Source organism: Dipodomys spectabilis, unplaced genomic scaffold (genome assembly GCF_019054845.1).
Source record: "Dipodomys spectabilis isolate Male_0828 unplaced genomic scaffold, ASM1905484v1 ptg000092l, whole genome shotgun sequence".
In the NCBI taxonomy this organism is placed as follows: Eukaryota; Metazoa; Chordata; class Mammalia; order Rodentia; family Heteromyidae; genus Dipodomys; species Dipodomys spectabilis.
In genome coordinates, this window is record NW_024870769.1 from 14,210,609 (window position 1) to 14,227,528 (window position 16,920).

General features: G+C 38.1%; 1 protein-coding gene across 1 annotated transcript in view; it reads left to right on the forward strand.

The window, feature by feature from the left end:
- Lancl2 (LanC like 2) overlaps positions 1 to 11,882 on the forward strand; it is a 33,425-nt gene extending 21,543 nt beyond the window's left edge. Inside the window, exons 7-9 of the mRNA XM_042685058.1 lie at positions 2,665 to 2,841; positions 4,432 to 4,504; positions 9,501 to 11,882. Coding sequence (XP_042540992.1) covers positions 2,665 to 2,841; positions 4,432 to 4,504; positions 9,501 to 9,595 — 345 coding nt within the window. The 3' untranslated portion in view covers positions 9,596 to 11,882. The remainder of the gene's footprint in view (positions 1 to 2,664; positions 2,842 to 4,431; positions 4,505 to 9,500) is intronic.
- Positions 11,883 to 16,920: the final 5,038 nt, after the last annotated feature.

Consider the following 16,920-nt stretch of genomic DNA (forward strand, 5'->3'; position numbering starts at 1 on the left):
GTTATTTTGTGAGACCTATCTGTGCTTTTATGTCCACTAGTTTGTGCTAACATTTAATACATATATAATTGTTATATCCTCTTGATTTATTGATCACTTTATTAATGTGAAATGATCTGCTTTGTCTCTTCAGACTAACTTTGGTTTAAAGTCTGCTTTATTCAGTGTGCTTATGGGTACTACTGCATTCAGGATTTGTTTAAGTATCTTATACAGTGCCATAGTGGTCATGAATTCCTTTTGTTTATCCGAAAAGGTTTTTGTTTATCCTTCAATTAGGAATGATAGTTATGCTGGATATTTATGTAGCTTGACAGTTATTTTCTTTCAAAATTGAAATATATCTTTGCCTTTAAAGTTTGGGTGGAGAAATGAGATATTATTCTGATGGCTTAGCCTCTGTCTAGGTGACATGACAGTTCTGTCTTCCAGCGTTCAATTTTTTAATTTTTTTTGTTGTGTATGCCTAATGTTAAATAAAACATTCTCCTTTTTGTTTGTATTCTTGTCTATATACAGTCCTAAAAGCTCCTGGTAACTTATGACTATCTCTTTCTTGAGACTTGGGGATTTTTTCTGCTCTTATTATGTTTTCTATACCTTTAATTTGTGTCTGCTTTTTCTTCTATACCCAACATTGATAGGTTTAGCTTTTTAATGGTATTTAGTTCAGGTTAAATTTGAGAACTTTTTTCTGTCGTCCTTAAATGCTTAAATGTCTCAATATTGAAGTCGTTTTTTGTAAGTATATCATAAAATGAAGGTAGGGATGGGTCACAGGTTTACCTCATGTTATTGAGCAAACCACCTCAGTCTTAGCAAGGAAGTAGGACCAACAAAGAGACCCTAGTAACTTTCTCTTTTTACCCTTATTTACTCTGGTGACTGAAAAGGAGCCAATAGGATTCATGTACTCTAAGACTGTCATTATTCATTATATTATTTCAGGACACACTTCCTAAGACAGTATCTTTTTAAACCTGTTAGCTTTGACAAAGTATTTCTTTAGGATGAGTAAAAATATTTCCCTTTAAAATTAGTTTTAATGGGCTTAAGATGAAGCCTTCAGGATACAGGATGAAGCATTCAGGTTGACATGGCAACATATAGAATACAGCTCATTATAGCTAGGAAGTAGTTAGCACTCACTACAACTCAGCATATTGTTCTAAGAGCTTCTTGAACTTTATCTCATTTTAATCCTCACACTGAGCTACTGGGCTGAAAAAAAAAGGTATCCTTTTATTCTTGAGAAAACTAAAGCACAGAGATAAATAAGTTGTCAAAGTTCACTCAGTTAAAAGGTCAAAGAACTGAGATTCAGACTCAGTTTGATCTCAGAGCCCATCTCAGTTGCTTTCATGACAAAGCAAAGAGGTCTTGCTTCTTACCTCAGGACCTGGCCTTGGGGACAATCAGAACCTGGCTTTGGGGACAATCTCCCTGATAATAGCCTTTTCCCCTTCTATCCCTGCAGACACTGATTAAATAGTCCTTGTCCTTTTTTTTTCTTCTGAACCTCAGAACCTTTCTTAGCTCAATGCTCAAGATGTCACTTCTGATCAGTCACAGGTAGATGTATCCTGTTTACTACCCAAGTAGATCATTTCTAATAACTCATTCTTCTAATTCATTGTAAAAATTCATTTACATTAGAATGACATGAGTTAAGCAGATAGAGATTACTAATAACAGATTCTGAGAAAAGGACTAGGATGTAAGAGGGGAAAGAAGAAAATTTTGAAGGAAACCTGAGAAGGTGAAAACACACAGCCACTCTTGCCAGTCATTTGCACTTTTTGTCTCCGCAGCTATCCATATGAACAACTCAGAAGTCTCAGTGCTGGGCCAGTAGAGAGCTTTGCACAGGTTTTCTTGTGATAGATGATGATGACAGACCTCAATGACCCTAGTAGTACAGGGTCTTCTGGGTATTGTTGATAATGTGCCCAGACCCACAATGGTGGGTATTCTTTCCTCTGCAACAAGATTTCTTAGAATCATTGATCTCTTGATTGTCTCCTTAAAGAATAAAAAGTTTATAACTGTAGAAGGTATATCTAAAGAAATATAGATTATTTATTTGTGATAATACCTTACCAAAGAAATGAGGTGATTTTGATACTAATGTTTTAATTAAAGCTCATTTTTAGAATTGTTTCTGTAAAATTATAAAATAGGAGGATGGGAAATGAGCTAAGAGATTGAGATCATACTGTATAGCTAGTAGATATTTGGTTGTTTGTATTTTTCCCCCAATGACATTTCATATTTCTTTTTTTTTCAAAGGATACATGTTTTCCATGAATCTAAAAGCCTCTGCTTTCATGAGGAGATGCCCTAATGTTATATAATTTTCTAATTTTTTGGGGGGGTGGGGCGTTTCAGTCGTGGGGCCTGAACTCTGGGCCTGGGCGCTGTCCCTCAGCTCTTCAGCTCAAGGCTAGCACTCTACCACTTGAGCCACAGCACCACTTCTGGCTTTTTTTTTCTGCTTATGTGGTGCTGAGGAATTGAACCCAGGGCCTCATGCATGCAAGGCAAGCGCTCTACCACTGAGCCACCTTCCCAGCCCTGTATAATTTTCTAATCAAAAAGGGAAAGTACTTTGCTGTCTATTCATTGATAACATCTTGCTAACATTTCTTTGGTTTTTATTCCCAGGTGTTTAAGGATGAAAAATACTTGAAAGACGCTGTGGAGTGTAGTGATGTGATTTGGCAGCGAGGTCTGCTCCGGAAAGGCTATGGGATCTGCCATGGGACTGCTGGAAATGGGTACTCCTTTCTCTCCCTTTATCATCTCACACAGGATAAAAAGTACCTCTATCGAGCTTGCAAGGTAAGAAGACACCTAAAATCCAAGAACAGAATCCAACAACGTAACTTCTCTTCATGCTTGAATTGTTCCGTGTGTGTGTGTGTGTGTGTGTGTGTGTGTGTGTGTGTGTGTGTGTGTGTGTGTGTGTGTGTGTGTGTGTGTGTGTGTGTGTGCTTTTTCTGAGGCTTGAACTCAGGGCCTAGGTCTGTCGCTGACTTTTTTTTTTTTTCTGGCTCAAGATTAGTACTCTACCACCTGAGCCACAACTCCACTTCCCCACTTCCAGCTTTTAGGTGGTTATTTGGAAATAGAGTCTTACAGACCTTTCTGCCCAGGCTGAAAAGTGATCCTCATATCTCAGCTTCCTTGAGTAGCTAGGATTATAGGTATGAGCCATGGCACCCAGCATACATTTGCTTCTCTTATCTGTAGTGTCTTCTCTCACAGCCTGGGCCCTGGATTTCTCTCTACCATCGTGTCCTTGTCTGTAAAATGAGGATAACAAATATAAATGGCCTCTGAAAGATACAAGTTTTGGAGTTGCACCGTTTGGTTAGAAATAACATCTGTTGCATGTACTCATAAGCTGACATGTTGAATTGAAACACTTTGTATAACTGCTTAAAGATAACAAAGAATTACCATCTATACTGTATATTAGCTTTATGGCTATGGGTGCATCTAGCCTCAGTTTCCTTTCTTGTAAAATGGAAAAAGTATTACTACCTGCCTTCTAAGAATGTTCCAAGAATTAACTGAGATAATCTATAGATAATATGCAATTGTCTCTGCTTAAAATCCATCCCTCCCTAAGTTTAGAGCTCTGCATGTCCTGTCTGCTTCTTCATCCTCATCACTTCTTCTTATACTGCTTTCTAGCCACTACACTATAGCTATACTTATCCTCCCTCTCTGAAGAATGAAGTGGGTCACATTCCATTCTAAACTGTTACTGTTATTTCTTTCATCAAGAATGTAAAAGGATGTTAGCTTAACAAGAAGGAAAAGGTGATTATAGAAAAAAAGAGAAGTGATAGAAGGAAAGAGATGGAAGAAGGAAGATTAAAGAAATAGGAGCAAAGGAACTCAAAGAAAAGTTCTGAGCTGAAGCATTTTCAAGGTGAAAGGTGGTCAGGTGACAGTGCATATGGCAGCTGAGAAAAGAGAAGAGAGCCAGGTTTACGATTATGTTTCCCAGGAGTGCAACTAATGATGGCCCATGCCAGGGGAAAAGCTCTGAGTTTCTCAGTTACTTCAGAGAAGAGGTCCAAGGGGAGCCAGCAGTCAAGTCTATAAGTAGTTTCAGAGCCAGAACTTTTTATTCAGAAAGAGCAAGTTATAGAGGCAGGCATCCAAAAAAGGGACAAACTGTTGAGTTGTCAAAGTTATGTATCTCAGTCTCTCTACAATGTTTTGAGGCAGATACCACCTACAGATGAGGACTCAGTTAGGGAGAAGTCGCTAACTCACTCACCAGGCCTCAACCCTCCCTGGAAACACTATAGCTGGAACTCGCCACTTGTTTCTTGTATAAGCATTGCAGTGTCTCATTTCATTGCCTTTTATCCAACTGGAAGCTCTATTATTAAAAAGAAATGTTTTTCTTCTTAGTTTGCAGAATGGTGTCTTGATTACGGAGCACATGGGTGCCGTATTCCTGACAGACCTTATTCCCTTTTCGAAGGTAGGCATGGGAAATGTGCATGGATTTATACATTTGGGCATGTGCAATGGGTCATCCTGTCTCTGAGGACAAACACCAGTCCATTTGATCTTTTTTTGTGTAAAACTTCATAGCTAAGAAAACAGTGAACAGATTATCTAATCTTTATCTTATCTATTTGCTCCTGTGAATATCCTCCAAGTGTTTTCAGATCTTCTGTTAAGTATATAGCAGACAGAGCCTGGAAGGCTTGCTACTCAGTACATTTACTCCTCTGTATTTGATCTCTAATGTTGTTAGGAAATGTTGATGTATTTACAGGAAGCTTGAATGGTTACTTACATATATTTTTATTTAACTCAATTATATAAAGAAGTATTAACAATATTATTGATTAGAAGTATTAGTAATTAGTGATACTAATAATTAGAAGAAATAATAAGCCAATATTGAAGATATTCCAAAAGGAACAATACCATTAATAAATACAACATTAATTAAGAGAGCCTGCCACAGATAGATATAGTTCAGAGAAAGAAAGTTACTGTTGAAAGAACTTAATTTTGTGTGTGTGTGTGTGTGTGTGTGTGTGTGTGTGTGTGGCCACAGAAATCAAAGGACAGCAAAGAACTTTATGTTGGGACAAATTGATGACAACTTTTAATTACTTTGTAACTATATTTTTAAAAATAATTTTCATTGAGATTAAGTGATTACATAAATTTCACAGTATTGTGAGATAGTGATACTTAAAGTCACAAACTCATTTTAACCTTCACAAGGCAAATTGTCATTATCATGGTCTATAATGTTTGTGAATTCTATGAGCTTTGACAACTATGATATGTACATGGGTTTCCTTTTGCTTAGTGTAAGCTGTTCCCTCTTTCCCTTTCATTCCCTCCCTCTCATCATTGCCATTGAGTTGCTTAGTTCATTTTCAACAGTGCCCAGTGCAGATGACGGGCCCCTCTGTTGTATATTTTCCCATTTCCCTCTGATTCTGTGCCCTCCTCCTAGCTTCCCTCAGATGTGTACATAAATATATGTATATATACATATATATGTATACTTATACATATATACTTATATATATTTATACATATATACTTTATACATATACTTATATATGTATATATACATATATATACATATATATATACATATATGTATATATACACACATGCATACACACATATATACTATATATGTGGTCAAGAACATGGAGTCATTTAAAAATGATATGACAAATTGAGTGGAGGTCCTTTGTTTCTCGAGTCCTGTTTACTTTGTCATATCTCCTTGCATTTTGGATCTAACATCCCCATATCAGGGAGACCATGTGCCATTTGTCTCTCTGCTCTTGGCTTACCTCATTCAAAATGATTTGTTCTAGGGGCTGGGAAGGTGGCTCAGTGGTAGAGTGCTGGCCTTGCATGCATGAGGCCCTGGGTTGAATTCCTCAGTACCACTTAAGCAGAAATAGCTGGAAGTGGCACTGTTGTTCAAGTGGTAGAGCGCTAGTCTTGAGGGACAGTGCCTAGGCCCAGAGTTCAGGCCCCATGACCAACAAAAGAAAAAAGATTTGTTCTAGTTCCATCCATTTCCATGTAAATGCCATGATTTTGTCCTTTCTAATGGCTGCATAATACTCCATTGTATATAGGTACCATTCTTTTTGGATTATTCATCTGTAGTGGGGCATCTGGGTTGTTTCTATATCTTATATTGTGAACAGTGCTGCAATGAACATGGAGGTACATATGTTCTTATATCCTGTTTCCTTTCCTGTTGGTCAGGGTAGATGCCTAGGATTGGTATGGCTGGGTCATAGAAGAGGTCTATTTAGCTTTCTCAGGTACCTCCAGACTGCTTTCCAAAGTGGTTGTATTAGTGTACATTCCCACCAGCAATACAATAGGGTTCTTCTTTTTCTGCATCCCACTAGCATTTATTGTTGGCTGAATTTAGGATGTGGACCATTCTGACTGGGTAAAGTAGTATCTCAGGGTTGTCTTTATTTGCATTTCCTTTACAACCAGGGATGGCGAACTGGGCACTGTCCCTCAGCTCTTCAGCTCAAGGCTAGCACTCTACCACTTGAGCCACAGTGCCACTTCCAGCTTTTTCTGCTTACGTGGTGCTGAGGAATCAAACCCAGGTCCTCATGTATGCAAGACAAGCACTCTACCACTGAGCCACTTTCCCAGCCCATTCTTTGGCATTTTTATCTCTTCTTCTGAGAAGTCTTTCTTTAGCTCCCTTGCCTATTTAATGATTGTTTTGTTAGATTTGGGAGGGATTAGTTTCTTGAGTTCCCTATATATAATTGATATTAGGCTCTTGTCTTATATATTGCTGGTGAATATTTTTTCCCAGTTAGTTGGCTGTCTCTCTAGTTTGGTAGCTATGTCTTTATCTGTGCAGAAACTTTTATTTTAAGGTAGTTCCCCATTTGTTGAGTCTCTCTCCAATTTGTTGTGACCCTGGGACTCTGTTCAGGAAGTTCCTGCCTATGCCTATAAGTTCAAGTGTCTCTCCTATTCTGTCCTGCAGTAGTTTCAGGTTTGATGTTAAGATCTGTAACTACATTTTAACTATCTCAAAGTAAATGTCAGAATAACATTTAATGATTAAATACTATTTTTAAAATTTTTTAAAAATCAACTACATTGATATTACATTTTATTAATGCTTTTTCTTATCAATTAATATGATCATAAAAATTTTCTTCTTTAGTCTATTAATAATATGGACTTTATTGAATCATTTTCAGATATTAATACAATCTCATATTTCTGAAACTTGGTCATACTTCCAGTTCTTTTTATATATTGCCATATTGTACTTGCTAATATTTTGTTAAAGATTTTTGTATATATGTTCATCAAAAATATTGATTTCTGGTTTTCCTATTTTTTACCATCTTTATCTGATTTTGTTATCAGGACTGTACTTATCTAGTAAATTAGAAGTGTCTTATCTTTTATTTTCTACAGCCTGTATTAATTGGTGCAAGAAATGCTGTTAGTTTAATTTCAGTCTTCAGTAGAATTCTCTAGCAAAAATGTCTGGGTTTGCAATATGGGGGAAATTGGGCCATATCATCCATGAAATCAAATTTTATATGTAAAGCTATTGGAAGTATTCCTTTTTTCTTCTTTTGATGTCTGAACCGTCTGTGGTGTTATATGGCTTGTTTATTTCTGATGTTGGTGGGGTTTTTTTAATCATATAATACAGCCAAGCACTAGTGGCTCACACCTGTAATCCTAGCCACTCAGGAGGCTGAAATCTGAGGATCATGGTTCAAAGCTAGCCTGGGCAGGAAAGTCTGTGAGACACTTATCTCCAATTAATCACTAGAAAACCAGAAGTAATGCTGTGACTCAAGTGCTAGAGAACTGGCCTTGAGCATAAAAACTCAGGGATAGTGCCTGGGCCCTAAGTTCAAGCCCCTGAATCAGCTTATAAGAAAGAAAGCAACGGGAGAAAAAAAAAAACAAAGAAGGAAAGAAAAATATGCATTCTCACTAGATATAACAGGAATTAATACCTAAATTCAAAGTGGAGGCGATTCATATTTATGAATGAGTTCCAGAGACACTGAGTAGAAAAGCCAGGCAAGAGACCATATTCTGTGATTCCACCCAGGTGACAATCTAAAACTCATTTCCAGCAGTTAGCTCTGGGGAGTGGGGTGGGGTGGACTGCAGAAGGATACCTGGAGCTCTTTGGATAGTAGAACATTCCAGATGATGACATACTATGGATTTGTTTTGTTTGTTTGTTTGGGGTTTTTTTTTTTTTGGTCCAGTTGTGGGGCCTGAACTCTGGGCCTGGGTGCTGTCCCTCAGCTCTTCAGCTCAAGCCTAGTGCTCTACCACTTGAGCCACAGCGCCACTTCCAGCTTTTTTCTTTTTGCTTATCTGGTGCTGAGGAATCGAACCCAGGGCCTCAGGCATGCAAGACAAGCGCTCTACCACTGAGGCACCTTCCCAGCCCAATATGGATTTGTTTTACCCAGGTATATATTAAAACTCAGAGAAGTACATTTAAGATTTGTGTATTTGGGCATGTACATCTTATGACAACTGTAAGAAAATGGAAAGTACAGCAGAAAGGAATCACTCTAAAGTGGAATCTTGCCTGGAGGCCTGAATTGGTGCATAAGTCTGCCCAACCCCTACCCTTCCCAAGCTCCTGTCAACCACATTTGAAGCCTGTGGCACAACTATTACTGTTTTGATGTGGGGATTGTAATGAAAGCAAACAGCATTTGTTTGAAAACTGTTCTCTGAGAACCTAAACATAAAATACAGTTCTTTGGATGGAGACTGTAAAAACTCTGAGAGGAAAAGTTTTCTGCGTTTAAATGTCATCACTGGCCGTATCCTTCACTTTTTTTCTTTATGTTCCTGGGGATGGAACCCAGAGGCATGCCACACTCCAGCCCCACATCTGCAGCTCATTGCTAGAGATGCTGAACTATTATCTTAATACTTACTTCAAGGTGCAACACAAAAACCCAAAAGCCAAAAAAAAAAAAAAAAGATAATGAAGAAAACTGGCATAATTGCCTGCTGCATACTAACATAAGGATTTCTTTATTTTTGCTTAAGTGAAATATTTTGTTGTTTTTTGGCTGTACTGGATTTGAACTCAGGGGTCTTGTGATGCTAGGCATGCTCTACCACTCAAAACATTCTCCCTTCTTTTTAGTTTTTTTTTTAAAATATTGTATCTCACATTTTTGCCCAAAGCCTGCCTTAGGCAAAGATCATCACATCTGTAGACTCTAGTCACAATCCCACAAGCCTGGTTTACCTGTGCTGGCCATGATCCTCCCTATAGCTGCCCTCCCCCCAAGATTGGGATTATAGCTATTAAGTCATTTAAAAATGATGTTAGTACCTTTCTCAATATCCTGACAGCCCTGGTACAGGAAATGATTGAAAAGTTTGCTTCATGCACCACCTTTTTCTGTCCCTTAAAAGATAAACATTTTTCTTTGCAGGCATGGCTGGTGCTGTTCACTTTCTCTCTGACATCTTGGAACCAGCAACATCAAGGTTTCCAGCACTTGAACTTGGCTGTTCACAGATGGATTAAAAATGTGCAAAAAAGACAACTAAAATACCCATTGGACCAAAAGCTACCAGATTGCTTAGTGCCTGACACAGAACCAACTCTGAATTTTGAAAGACAATAAAAAACACTTTCACAGGCCCCCTTTTGTTGCAGAAGTCCCCAAGTCAGAGCATCCCATCAGCATTTTTGACAGCATTCCCTCCCTGGTGTAAAATATTAACTCTTCACATACAGGTTCTTTGTAGTGTGCATGTTTCTTGGTGTTTGTTGCCCATAGGCATAAATTGTTCTAAGTGGAAAGCCCTTTTTCTCATACTAGCTCTCAGCTGAGCATGCACCAGTAGAGAGTGGCAGCCACACCATGCTGTATATAATATATATGGGGTGTCGTCTCTATTGGGCAGAGTCAGGGATGTCTCTCTTAAACAGTCTCTCTTAAACATCTTACAGGGAATCTCAGGAGATACCTTAGTGAAAATATTTTGTCAGCATTTTCCATGTGAACCTATCAGAAGAACATGAGGGAAGGGCCACTCCCAAAACTTGAAAAGAAATGTCAGATAGAAGGTATTTGTTGGAACACCTATGGATGGTGCAGTTAGACACTGCTTCCTCTTTGTGTCATGTGCTCACGTTGGTGTTTGCCAGAAGCCCTAGGGACCATGTGTAAATTTGAAAGGTTTCCTTGCAGTCCAACTAGTGCCCTGGGCAATGGACTCCATGCTGCCAAGAGTAACCTTTAATGACCTTTAATGAATACATGTTGACAATTGTGGAATATACACCTAAATGTGTACTATTCTGACTCAACCTTAATTTTATCAATATGATAAAATATAAAATCAATAGATATAATTTCAAGTAGGTCCATGTCCTCACAGTGAAACTTACTTTCAAGTTTTAGTAAATGATCAAAGTATAAATTTAGAATCATATTCCGTAATTTCCATCCACTTTTAGATAACAAATCAAAAGTACTAGTATGGGGCACATAATATGCAAGAAAATTATATTTCTGGGTAACATTTTTAAAATATTTTTAAAGGTATTAATTTGGGTTAGTATCCCATCAGTAATTCTATCTATTGTCAGCATGATACAAATGGTCTAGGACTTTCTAAGTGCTTCTCCACATGTGAGGTAAGGCATGTTTTGTAAAAGACAAGACAGGATTCTGGGATTGTGTAGTCCTTGTCTACAGGGACTGTCTAGGTATTTGTCATCCTAGTTTCCATTCCTTTTTAAAAGGAGAAAAGATAATATTAATTTGGAAGATACATCTCTATCCATGTACAGTTTTTAGAATGTTACTTAACCACAAGGTAGTTTGTGCTTCTGGTATTCTAAACATATGACCTTGGTTTCTATCTTCACTGTAGACAACCTTTGTTCTAAGTCAAAATTATTTTCTTTCACATTAGGTTCATGACTTCTGTGAGTATCAGTCCTCATTATTATGCTTTAACTGACTTCCTGAGCCTGCTAATGCACTGTTCAGGGCTGTCTAACACTCCATTGCCTGCAGAGTCAGTTATGAAAACATGAAGTGAACTGTTTTAGCAGAAGACTTCATATGCTATCCGGTCTCAGTCAACCAACACATGGCCCACCTTCCCCACCCACTTCAAAAATGGTCTATCACAGAGTTTTTCAGGACATCCTGTCTGTCATCAGGGGAAGTCCCTAGGAGATCTCCTGCATAGCCCTTGTCTTTGTGAAAGAAGCAATTTGTGGGACTCCACTGGTGGCCAAAGGTGTCCAGATGACCAGTAGCCCTGAGGGTGACTGTGTTTATCTGAATGTCTCCCAGGATATATTTCACTTGTGCATGTTTGACAAATACTGATCTCTCTGACCAACACACTGAGCGGAAAATAAAATACTTCTAGAGTGAATAGGAGAGATTGTATTTACAGATTTTTTAAGCCAGCTGAGTTATCACTTTCATACTTAGTACTAGATCGTAATTGATGTACAGTTCTGCTCTTCCACTTTAACCCACTTCCTTATGTGTTTGTGACATCGACTGCTGTATTTCAGAAGCTCCAGTTGCCAATCCTTAGAGGCAGAAGAGCAATGGCATTCACAGATGGTTGTATAAGTTGTTTGAAATGAGATTCCAGAACATCTCACATTAATTTTTTTATGTATTTGTGTTCACAGCTATATTCTCTGAAACCTGTTGAGGATTTTTACAATATGTGTTTGCACAATCCCACTTTGGAATCTGAGGGAAACATACCATTGTCCATAAAAAGTGTTTGGGGTTCTTTGGTTTTGTTAGTAAAAGTCCGTTTCGTGGTGATAACTTATGGAATCCTGATTTGCGCTTATTTCTGTTCACTTGTAAGTAATGTGGGTTCGAAGCACTGGCAACCCTTCTAAAGATTGATTTTGCGCCTGAAAGCATGGTAAATACGCATGGTAGGGTACTCTAGTTGTAGGTTTATATACTAGTACTCTCCTTTATTTTTCAATAACTAAATGATAATAACAGTCATGTATGTTGAAATTCACTTATGGGACATGCTCTTTGTTTTTACAACAACATGGGGAATACTATTGTAATTTCTTATAAATTAGAGAATGATATCCCCAGGGTCTTGGAGCTAGTTCCTGGAACAGTCAGGATTTGTACCTAGACAGTTCTCACTAGTGGTCCTAACAATTCTACCTCTTCCCTCTGTGTTGAAACAGAAGGTAAACCCTGAAACCACAAGAGAGCCTCTGACTTGCCATGTACAGATAGAAGACTAGAAAGTGGAAGAGCAGGGCCCACAGAGCTCAAATCCTCATGGTTACAGTACCCTGTAACAGTTGCACTTAACCATTTTTAACTTAGTAAGACATCTGTCTGCTGCTTTGTTAATTTTAAAGAACTGATATAAGTTTAACATCCATGTTTCCTGAATTTTTTTTTTTGGGGGGGGGGTCCGGTGGTGGGCCTGAACTCTGGGCCTGGGCGCTGTCCCTCAGCTCTTCAGCTCAAGGCTAGCGCTCTACCACTTGAGCCACAGCGCCACTTCCAGCTTTTTTTGTTTTTCTGCTTATGTGGTGCTGAGGAATCAACCCAGGGCTTCATGCATGCAAGGCAAGCGCTCTACCACTGAACCACCTTCCCAGCCCTGAAAATTTTTTATAAACCATCCCTACTTCATCCTAGGCTTCCTGCTACAACTTCTAAGCACTCGTGAGTCTCAGAGTCTGGGAAAGGGTGAGTATATGGAAGGGCTGGGGCCATGAATGGTATCCAGAAAGCTGTAAGTCCGGTAAATTGTACATACATACACATATGCATGTGCATATGAAAGAAGTTCCTAGTGTGTGTCAGAGCTTCAAAATGATCTTTGAATGAAGAAGGGTAAGTGTTAGGTTTTGAAGGAAAGAATGTTCACTGGCAAGCTAGGCTTCAAAGCAGTGAGCAGAGGATGTACCAGAGGGATCTGGATTCAGAAGGTACCCTGTTCACTGAGATGTTTTTACAATGGAAAAGGAAACCTGTAAGTCCCTTTTTTTTGTATCTGAGTGTCTTGAGAAGATCCAGATGTCAAGTTGATTCATACCACAGTGCCCCTACTAGCTTCTTACCAGCTTCCTGGAACTTGGTTGCTGGGAGATTAGGAAGGGAAGTCCAGGCTACAAAGCTCACAGTCCTCTCTCAGCTGACCCATGAGTTTCTAGAAGGATATACTCCATTTTTTGCCTCTCTTGACTAAAACAAAGTTGTGGGCTCCTCTGTAGTCCAGTTTTACCATGAATCAGACTCACTGAAGTACAGATTTGCTCAGGTGGAGGTGGGTATGATGAGATCGGTGTGCTTCATAAGTCCCTGTTACCCTTGCCCATCTGGAGATGAGAGGCTTGAGTCTTTTATCAACTATTTATTGAGCACTACAGTGTGCTGAGATGGAAATGATAAAAACAAAATTATGGCCTTCTCATACTGCTGTCAGTCTTGCTAGATTGATTAAAAGCTTTCTGGAAATGAGCAGTCTTGAGCTCAAACTTAAAGGTGGCCTTTCCTTGTCTGGATCTCAAGACAACTGAAATTATAGGTAAGAGACATTTGAGTTTATGGGTTTATGTTATATTGAGTTTATGGGTAAACATTTATATGAGTGTTCCAGATAATAGCAGGAGAAAGACCAAAGGTTAATGGTTTTCAGCCCAATCTGGCAAAGTGTTGGTAAAGGGAGGTCCCTGCCCTCAGGGAGCATGCAATCAACAGAAATCATGCTAGGCTAGCAAAGGTCAGGAGCAGAAACTCAGGAGGGCTGATGCTATGCTTGTCTCATAGTCTAACCACATATCATGAATCTAAGCAATTTCTCTCCTATGAAATCAGGATAATGATGATATCTACTATACTTTGTTGCCAGGAGAATGAAAGTAGTATAACAAATGGAAAGGACATTTAGCATGTGTAAGCACTCTATAATGTTGTTCTTATAATTTGATTGCAATGTCTTCTCTCCCAAAGATACTGATTCATTCAGCTAATAAGCAATTGGAATCTATCAGAGCAAGCAAAGATCATCACCTAGAGTTCATAGTCTAGTGATGGACATAAATAACAAATCAAATAGGCAAATTGTTTCATATTATCTAAAGTAATAAATGATGGGAAAAGAAAGGATAATGGGACTGACAGTGGTGAGTGATTTATAGATTGCTATTTTAAACAGCATTATGAGACTAACATTGAACCAGAACTTAAAGAAAGTGAAGCCATTTAACTCCAGAAATGATGAAGATTTGTGGAAAGAGATTTCTAAGCAAAGAAGAGGGAAAGACAACTAACTGTTAGCATAGTTTAACATGCTTGTGGCTTTGGAAAGGAAAAGTAGGAAAGAATGATTGGAATGAAGTGAAGGGAACAGAGGAGTCAGACCTTGGAAAAAATCAAAGGGAGCTTTGGAGGAAACTGTTTTTGTGTGGTAACAGCACTCTGGATTGAACTCAACTTTGCCTTGAGTGCTCTCCCACTAAAGTAATGCCCCGCCCTTTATGCTTCTTTCTTTTTCTTCTTTTCTTCAGGGTTTAAACTCAGAGCCTTATGGCTTGTTCAGCCTGCTTACTTGGCTGGAGCTCTACTACTTGAACTATACCTCCGGAGCTCTACTACTTGAACCTCCAGCCCCCTTTGTACTATAGTTGATAGTGGTGGTTTTTTTCAGATCAAGTGTTATGTTTTTGCTCAAGCGGCCTCAAACCACAATCTTCCTACTTAGTCCCTCTTTATTTCCCCAGCTCTACCTCCCTCATAGCTGAGAGTACAATGTGCCACTGAACCTAACTTGTGAAGGCCATTTTTAGGAATTTGGCCTTTAGGGAAAAACAAGAGCTGCTGGTAAAGCAAGAAAGGTAAACTCTGACTTAGGTTTTAAAGGAGTCAAGCTGGGAGCACAGGTTGATGCGGGAAAACCGGAAGGCTAGTTCATAGAAGAAATGGTAGCAGCTCACCAGGTATAATTAGCAGCAGAGATGGTGAGGTGGTTGAACTCTAAATACATATTAGAGCTAAAGCTGGTAAGTTTCTGATAATCAGGCACACCATTATTAAGTTCATTTTATTCCAAGGATATAAGGATGGCTCAACATATATAAGTCAATAAGCATAATACTGCACATAAGCAACAAGAATCATATGAACATCTTGATGCAAAAAATGCTTTGAAAAATTCAATATCCTTTTTAAAAAAAAATAAAATCCCTAAAGAAACTAGGAATACATAAAATGTTACTCAACCGACACTATACAGCCCTTATCAACATAATCAGTGGGGAAGTTTTGATTAAATTAATGTCAGAAATGAGACAAGGGATCAATTTCCCCTACTCTTATTCAATATAGCTGGATTTTCTAGCCAAAGCAACAAAGATGGAGAAAGAAAGAAATACAATTAGGGAAGGATAAATTCAGCCCCCTATTCACAGATGACAAAATTTTATACTTAAAAGACAAAAGATTGCACTCAAAACTCCTGTATCTGCTAAACACTTTTGACAATATGCCAGAATAAAAAACATAAAATTCAGTATCTTTTCCATATGCCCACAATGAACAGACTGGCAAAAAAAAGCAGGGAAAGTATTTCTTTACAATAGTCTCAAAAATACTTTTATGTAGACTTGACCAATGAAGTGAAGGACTTCTACAAAGGTATCTATAAAATCTTGAAGAAAGATTGAAAATGACACATGAAGATGGTAAAATCTCCCATATTCATGGATTGGGAAAGTTAATATTGTAAAAATGTCTGTATTACTGAAAGCATTCTACATACATACAATGCCCATTAAAATCCCAGTGTCACTTCACAGAAATAGAAGAATGCATCCTAAAATTCATATGGAAGAATGCAACATCCTGAATAGAAAAATCAATCCTGGTCAAAGAGAGCATTGCTGGAGTTATCTTTTGATAACTCTGGACTTCAAATTATACTAGAGAGCCATAATAACAAAAGAGCATGGGAATGGAATAAAAGTAGACAAGAAGATAAATGGATTAGAGTAGAAGACCCAGAAATAAAACTACATGACAACAGTTATCTATCTGGTCTTTGAGCAAGGAGCCAAAAGCATATACAGTACTGGAGAAAAGATATCTTCTTTAAAAATGGTACTGGGGAAACTGGTTATCTATATGCAAATAACTGAAAGTGGAACTCTATCTTTCACCCTGTTCAAAAATAAACTCAAAACTTGAAGATCACAAAGATCTCAATATAAGCCTTGAAACTTTGAAATTACTTCAGAAAAATTTAGGAGAAACTCTGGGAGAAAAATATTAGCAATTATTTTCTGAATTATCCTAGGATATAAGAGCCAAGAACTGACAACTGGAGCTGCATCAAATTTAAAAAGTTTTGCTCATGAATGGATCAAGAAAATGTGGTATATACACACAATGGAATTCTATGCCTCCATCAGAAAGAATGACATTGCCCCATTTGTTAGGAAATGAAAAGACTTGGAAAAAATTATATTAAGTGAAGTAAGCCAGGCCCAAGGAAACATAGGTTCCATGGTTTCCCTTATTTGCAATATCTAGTATATGTCTGACTCAAGCAGAAAAGGTCAGATAAGTTGATGTTAGGGAAATGAACCCTAAGATATGTATTCAAGTGTTTTTTTCTTTCATGCGATTGTTTCTAACACATTTATAAAATTATTTCTTTGTTGCTTTGTATGTCCCTCCCCCATGGTATAACCCCTGCTTTCACTGTATTTGATGTCAGTATAATTTGTGGATGGGAAGGGAAAAAACATCGTTTAAATAGAGATACAGGTGGACCCATTGCAACAATGAGACGAACAAGTTGTTATGTTGAAAATGAACT